This window comes from Hipposideros armiger, unplaced genomic scaffold, assembly GCF_001890085.2.
Source record: "Hipposideros armiger isolate ML-2016 unplaced genomic scaffold, ASM189008v1 scaffold_108, whole genome shotgun sequence".
NCBI lineage: Eukaryota > Metazoa > Chordata > Mammalia > Chiroptera > Hipposideridae > Hipposideros > Hipposideros armiger.
In genome coordinates, this window is record NW_017731458.1 from 1,280,369 (window position 1) to 1,287,661 (window position 7,293).

Genomic DNA, 7,293 nt, shown 5'->3' on the forward strand with positions numbered 1-7,293 from the left:
GAAGGGAGGAAAATGCAAGATGTGGGGGATTCCAGTATCTACTCCACCGGCCCAGAGAGAGCAAGGCCACACAGATGAGAAGTGAGCTGCTGGTAAAATCCAGAGCAGGGATTTTTTATATAACCTGCTTCCCAAGTTACATAGCATACTATAAATGTTGGCTAGTTGAGAACTTAATGATAATTAAATCTGAAAAGGTTTGTGAAAGGAGCAAAAATATCTGAAAGGTACTGATATTAGCTAGCCTTTTTTACAATTTGAAAAAAAGAATAGATTCTGGTGTTAAGAAAGTTAGTCTCACCAAGACTAAAGTAATTACGTCCTCAGACACGACCAGAGCATTTCCTTAGCACTCGAGGTACAATGTCAGCTATGCTGCACCCAGACGATAGACAAACCCTCACTAAGTGCATTAAAAACAAACGAAAAATACCCTCAAATTTAGTCTTCGGTGTCAAGTAAAATATGCTCTCCCCATGTTCTGAACGTGCAAGAATTGAGCAATAGCAATGATGGTTCCAATTCCCTTAATCAAAAAAGTGTTAAAATTCAGCTCACTTTTGATGTAAGACTCATTACTGTTTCCCTGTACATCGTCCAAAAGCAAACACATTCCCTCCTGACAAATTTATTAAACATCTAAAGTTCATCTTAGAGATTGAAGCAGCACTATAAATCCTGCTTACTATGTATGGAGCACTTCGTAAGATCTAAAAAACTTACAAAATGATGAATGTAATGCACCGTGATGTGAAACTAGCGGTAACTCTAGAGGAAAGCAGGTGAGCTCTATACTCACGTCCACTGGGAAAGGAATCCCTGGTAGGTTATCCAGCCTCTTTCATTTGTACAAACTGTGTTATTCACATCTGGCCCCCAAGGTATGTACGGAAAAACTTTAAACAAATCTTTAAGCTCATCAGGTGACAAAGCACAGTCTCTATCCTGAAGATACACAAGGAAATATATATAATGTTTAGATATCTAAGAGAGTAATTCACAAACACAAACACCCCCTAGTCTAGTAAAGGTGTGCTTCTAAAAACTAACACATGAAAAGAAATTTTACATTTTATCAAGAAAATTCCTTACATGTATACATGAAAACCTGTGCAAGAATCTATCAGAAACTAAACTTCATCTTGAGAAAAGAAAAGTAAATAAATAAAAGAAAGCATTTTTGTTAGTTTAACTTAAGAGAGTTTGAGCAATTTTTGGCTGAGCACCCCATAGCTAAGGAAACAGTTAAATCATTTACAGAAAAATATTTTATCATATCTCATGGAAAACTGCAGCTGAAAGCTTACCAAATCATGCTTGTCAAAGGTGCTCTGGAGAAACAAATATGCATGATGATTTAATTCAGTAGTGCAATCAGGAGGTATTTTTAGCCTGTTGATGAAAAAATTTAAGAGTAAAACAAATCATTAATAAAATATTAAAATTTAAGAAATGAATATAAAACTGGAACAAGTCTTTTTGTAAGATAACACCGTTTACAAAATATCTTTGCTGGAGTCATTTAGGTTTTCCCAGGGAAAGTCACTAGTCACATGGTAATCCTCAAGAGTCCTAATAATACTCATTTTGAGTTGACATGTCAAGTTTTCTTAAATATCTGAGGGCCAGGTTGAAATACAAATTTTACAAATAATGCTGATTAAACTGTAACGGGTTTGTTCTTTCTATATAAACAAATTACAAGTCACAACTATGTCAACATTATAATGAGTTGAACATGATGTGAAGAGATGTTATTTCTGTTGGATTTGGCCTTTTTGACCCACCCTAAATTCAGTTCAATGAACATTTATCAAATGCACTGAACTAGGTAGTAAGGACACAAAAACAGAACAGTTTCCCTACCTCTAACAAACCATATTCAAGTGGGAGATACACCACAAAACAGGTAATTTCACTATCTCAACAGATTGAGACAAGTGCTGACTATGGGTAAGATAAGGATGCTGGCGGAGCCCACAGGAAAGGAAGTATCTTTGGCCTGGGAGTAGGAAGGTGTCAGTCAGCACTGCTGAGAGACACTGTCATCTGAATTGAGACTTGAAAGGTAAGAGGCATTAATTAGATTGACGGGAGAGGAAGAGAGACAGTGAAAATAACATGGGCAAAAGCCTGGAGTAGGAAACAACACGATTGGTGGACTATAAATAGTTGCGTATTTACTTCTAGAACGAAGGCAGGGAGTGAGCATGAGCAAAGCAGATCACCAATGACCTTGTGTACCATGTTAAGAAGCTTGGGCTTTATCCTATCTTGAAGGGGAGTGACATGGACAAATCTGTATTTATACAGCTATTAATCTAGCAGCAGCGTGAAGGACAGAGGCAGAGAGTTTAATAAGACAGCTAGAAAGATTCAAGTGGTGGCTCTAAGGGGCTATTTTGCAGAAAATCCAAGACAGAGAGCATAAAGAAATTGAGAGAGGTATTAGTGTAAGCCACAAAGCCTTAAGAGATACAGTTTCCTCCCTGTCATACTTAAGAAAGTAATAAGCAGCTTCCTGTAGGATTTATCTACCCACATAAATGGCACAGAAAAGAAAGCTTGGTGAAAAGGCCCTGGGACAAATTCAATCATTCAATATATATTTATTGAAAAATCTAGAAAAGTACTTGAGCCAAGATTTAATAACTTTGATAAGAGAGTTTCAACCTAGAACTAATGAATAGCCCAGGAATCCGAGCAGAAAGAACTTTGCTTCCTTGGTGATGGGGAAGGAGAGAACAACAACGAAGTCTTTCTGAACCGTTACATGGCTAGCTAGGGGTGCTCTGCTGAAATAAAAAAAAGGACAGTGTGAAGATAACGTGCCACTGAAAAAGGAAGAAGAAAGGCTGAAGCCTCAAAGGCCAAATCTTGGGAAGTCACTTCCCTGGGTTACAGGAGAGGCATCCTAGGGCAAGGCAGTCTCCTGTTTTGGGGTGACAAACAGGACTTACAAAATAACCACAAGAAGATAGGTTGTTTAGGAAAAATACTTATTTTATCCTGAGCTAGGAATAGGCTATAAATCTTAGGAAGGAGAAGGACTAATGAAAAGAAAAGAGAAATGCTAACCAATATATTTCTCATCTCTTGAATCTAAAAACAAGTTTGATTAGCATCTTTTATCTCCTTCCTCAGCAAAATGAATTTAAAAAGATACTTGTATTCTTCACGAAAGCAAAAGGAAAAGTTTGAGCCATGCTATAAATCAGTGGCTTTCAACTGGGGATGATTTCGCTCCTGAGGGAACATATGGTATTTCTATAGCTGCTAGACATTTTCAGTTGTCTCAACTGGGGGAGAAGGTGTTCCTGGCATCTAAGGATGTGCTAAACATCCGATACTGCATGGGACAGATTCTACAACAAAGACTTACCCAGTTCAAAATGTCAAAGGTGCCAATGTTGAGAAACCCTGCCCTAAACCTCTCTATAAATCTTAATTATTCCTGAGTACCCCAAAGCCTACCTAACTATGTGGTAAACAAAATTTTTAAATACTTGGCAAGTGAAATCAATTAGAAAGTCAAAATGTACATACAAAGGGAATAAATATTCTGGTGTCAAATCCAGATCATCATCATAACCAAATCGTCGAAGCACAGTCCAAGTAGTTTCATGTCTCCCTCTCTGGATAAAAAGTGTGTGTAAAAAAAGAAAACCTGAAATAAAATACATTAGTAAATACAGTTAATGCGAAAAAGGGTACAGAGTCACACGGGACAAAAGCATGTAACACATAATGGCAAGAGCTACATTCATGAACATGCATACTAGTTTTGCATATTGAAGATCAAATCGAAACCAAATTCACAGTGTCTCAATAAAAACAGAGATGATTTCAGAATCATTTCACATATACACCCAGGTCAGCAAGAGATGGCACTAGATGGATGAAAGAGCCAAAAACACATCTCAACATTCACAGTCGTATGACAAAAACAAAGGAAATTATTTTATAGATTTTTGTGTTTATTTCTACAATGCAAAATTCTGGTTTTCAATTTCATTTCTTATTTCACTGTGGTTCTATCACACATTCTATAGGGAACATTCTGTACTCGGTAAATTTGACTGACAGACAAAATGTCTGCCCTAAAAATAATTTCTATTTAAAGGATGCTTATGAGTAGGAAGGATTTTAAGATAATCTGTTCCAAAAGTCTCTTTCCCTCAAATGGACCCCTGAATTCCTGAGATCCAACCAATTTCCCTACCTCTAATTTACGCTGACAGCAAGGATAACTATCGCCACCAATGGCCTGTCTCTTCCAACTCTTACATATCCAGGTTAGATTTTAGGCATATGAGTAAATACTAACATTTCCTTAAAGTATGAACAATGCTATAAGACCTTCACTTTCTGCCAAATTTTGAAAATATTAAGTTCAAAAAGGGGAAATACACCATTTACCTACCTTTCAGTGTCAATCCACTATCAGCCACACCATCACTTATATGTTTTCTGACTACATTCTTGACATCTTCCAGAGCTTGAGGAGCTAATGGAGTGTTGAAACAAATTCTCTAGCAAAAATAAAAAGGAAAAAATTTCTTTAAAAACTAGCATTAAAACCATAAATAATATATACAAAACATTAATCTACAAAGTGATATTGAATCAAAAAGATGCAAACAAATAAATTCTGAATTAGGATAGTCTCTGCCTTGTATTATTTTTGTAAAACATGTCACACTTAGAAGGAAAGAAACTTTCCCTACTCTCCCCACTGCATTTCTAAAACACAGAGCTCTTTGTGTAGCTGTTATACAAAACCAAGAAAGAAAAATAATTTAGAATTCAGACTTCAAGTCACCCTCAATACACCCACTGTGTCCCATGAAATAACACTGACAAAGGGTCTTCTCGATTCCTCTGCATAAGAGTTTTATAAGACTTAAGTAGCTTGATGTGATAGATTTACATGAAAGAAACATAAGTTTATCAACATATCACTGTTTAAGGTAATTAATTTATATAGCTTTTCTTAGCCAAAAAACAAACAAACAAACAAACAAACAAACAACCCACCAAGACATGCAAATGTCTGAAAAAGAAGAGGGTTACCTGAAAGAAGTTGAGTTCAGCATCATTGAGAGTACCATCATTATCTTGATCGGATATTTTAAATATACGAGTAAGGGCTTTTATACAGGCTGGTTTCATCTATAATCATCGAGGAAAGAAACAATTGTTTTAATTTAAATAGTTGAAATTTTTAAATATGATTTTCATAAGTAAGGCGAAGAATAATTCTGATTGTTCTGTCAACTACATAACATCAAATACAACCAACATGAAAAATGAACTAGAGCAAAGCCATTTACTTTTGTGCTCAAACCTTTTTAAGAAAATGAGGACCGGGTTGGCCGAGTGGTTCAGTTTGTTAAGAGCTCATTCAAGAGTGCGAGCTCTGAGCAACAGCGGTTCAATCCATGCCCGGCCAGAGCTGAGCTGCCGCTGAGCCGCCAACAGGTGGCAGGATGGCTCAGCTAAAATAAAAAAAAATGAGAACCGATATTTGGAATGGTCAAACTCTCCCCTCAAGACCACGAATCCTCCAAAGATAGGCAAAAGAGAAGTTCATCTTTAGAGATCATTCTTCTAGTCATAGAAAGAAGAAATATTTATTTATGCCCTCCCCCTTTCCATAAAGAATTCCAGTGGATTTATGAAACTAAGGGCGTTCCTTCCCAACTTCCGGATTTTTTTTTTTTATTTCAGTTTTATTGAGGTATAATCAACTGCTGATTTTTGACCTTCAACCTTCTGGAAATAGAAGGGGATTAAACATTTTGATCTGTCATATGTGTGTGCACACCAAAGCTGGGAAATAAAACATGCTTATTCACAAAAAGGTGACAAAACAGCACTGGCTGGTAAGTGTAAAAACCTTTCATTAACTTCTTATTATCAGATAAGAACTACTTACATTTGAAAAAGAATCTTGCCTTTTGTGACTCTGTAAAACTTTTATAAGTAATGCTGCTGGAAATGTATTTTGACAACTTTCTTAATATTTGTTTTAGGATTTCTAATGGCTAGAAGAAATATTTGACTATTTAAAATAAGGACCTGCAAGCTTCTAATTTGTATAATTGCTATACAATAATCACTGTCAACAATTATGAGAAAATAACACTTTCAGGAAGATCTTTGAACACTGTACACATTAGAAGATCTCTTATGAACACATCTGAATCACAGGAATTAGATGCCAAAGTGAGAAAATGTGTATTTATTAACTTCAGTGATATGGCTATCCAGAGCAAATTGCAATGATGAGTTTTGATCATGCTATCAAACTCAAATGCAGAAAACAATTTTTTAAAAAATAGGCAACAATTGGGCCAGCCAAGTGGCGCGTTGGTTAGGAGTTGGCTTGGGACGCCAGCTCTGAGCAGTAGGGCCCCGATTTGGATCCCACATTAGGGCCAGTGACACTGCCTTCTACAGTTAAGGTGGTGAACAACAGCTCGACCTGGAACAGGGCTGCAGTGGGCTACCACAGGCTACTGTGAGTGGCCAGGAGCCAGCGTGAGCAGCTGGCAGCCGTTGTGAGCTGCCAAGAGCTGCAGTGAGCGGCCGTCCAGAGGCTGGTGACCGATTGCCACATTCTGGAAGAGCGCAATGATAATACCAACATGGGCCAGTGAAGCGACGTCCTCTGCAACTAGACCAAAGAACAAAAGGACAGCAACTTGTCTGCTCCCCTTCCCTGATTCCCCAACGCTGTTCCCCTCCCCCAATTCCCCAATGAAATCTTTTAAAAAAAAAATAGGCAACAGTTATTTTCTCAAACATATAGACAATCCCCCTTTTTTTTTTCCTGTTTTAAATGAGGACTCTAGGAAAGCAATTTGCTATAGTGAGAAAAAGATACAACCTAATATGTAAAGAGATTAGAAAGAACTAAGAAAAAAAGGTCAAACATTTAGATATCATTGGAAGGGGCTTCCTTTATAATAGAGTTCTAAATGGACCATAACTTATAACATCTACAATTAAGAGTGAGATTAAAAAAAATAATGGTAAGATATTGCTTCTATAAATGTGATCCTAACACTAGATATTCAAGACTAATAAAGATTACATTGTTATATTTTATTTGCTTTCCTTTTAAAGATCTGTTATATACTAACCTAAATGTTTCAAAAAGTAGCAAAAACTAGAATGATGTAAAAAATAGAATCTAAAAATAACTTGGTTTTGTGCAAGTGGTTTATCCTCAGATTATAAAAAGCTACATTAAAAAATTTGAATAAAAATAAACAGTGATATATATAT

The 7,293-nt window shown here is 36.4% G+C and overlaps 1 protein-coding gene across 6 annotated transcripts in view; it reads right to left on the bottom strand.

Moving 5' to 3' along the window:
• The window catches only part of RHOT1 (ras homolog family member T1), a 62,953-nt gene that overhangs the window by 22,576 nt on the left and 33,084 nt on the right, over positions 1 to 7,293 (bottom strand). For all 6 annotated transcript variants that reach the window (XM_019647065.1, XM_019647063.1, XM_019647064.1 and 3 more), the window contains 5 exons: positions 5,074 to 5,172; positions 4,424 to 4,532; positions 3,547 to 3,667; positions 1,308 to 1,392; positions 800 to 945 (listed from right to left, as the gene is read on the bottom strand). In XM_019647065.1, coding sequence (XP_019502610.1) covers positions 800 to 945; positions 1,308 to 1,392; positions 3,547 to 3,667; positions 4,424 to 4,532; positions 5,074 to 5,172 — 560 coding nt within the window. The remainder of the gene's footprint in view (positions 1 to 799; positions 946 to 1,307; positions 1,393 to 3,546; positions 3,668 to 4,423; positions 4,533 to 5,073; positions 5,173 to 7,293) is intronic.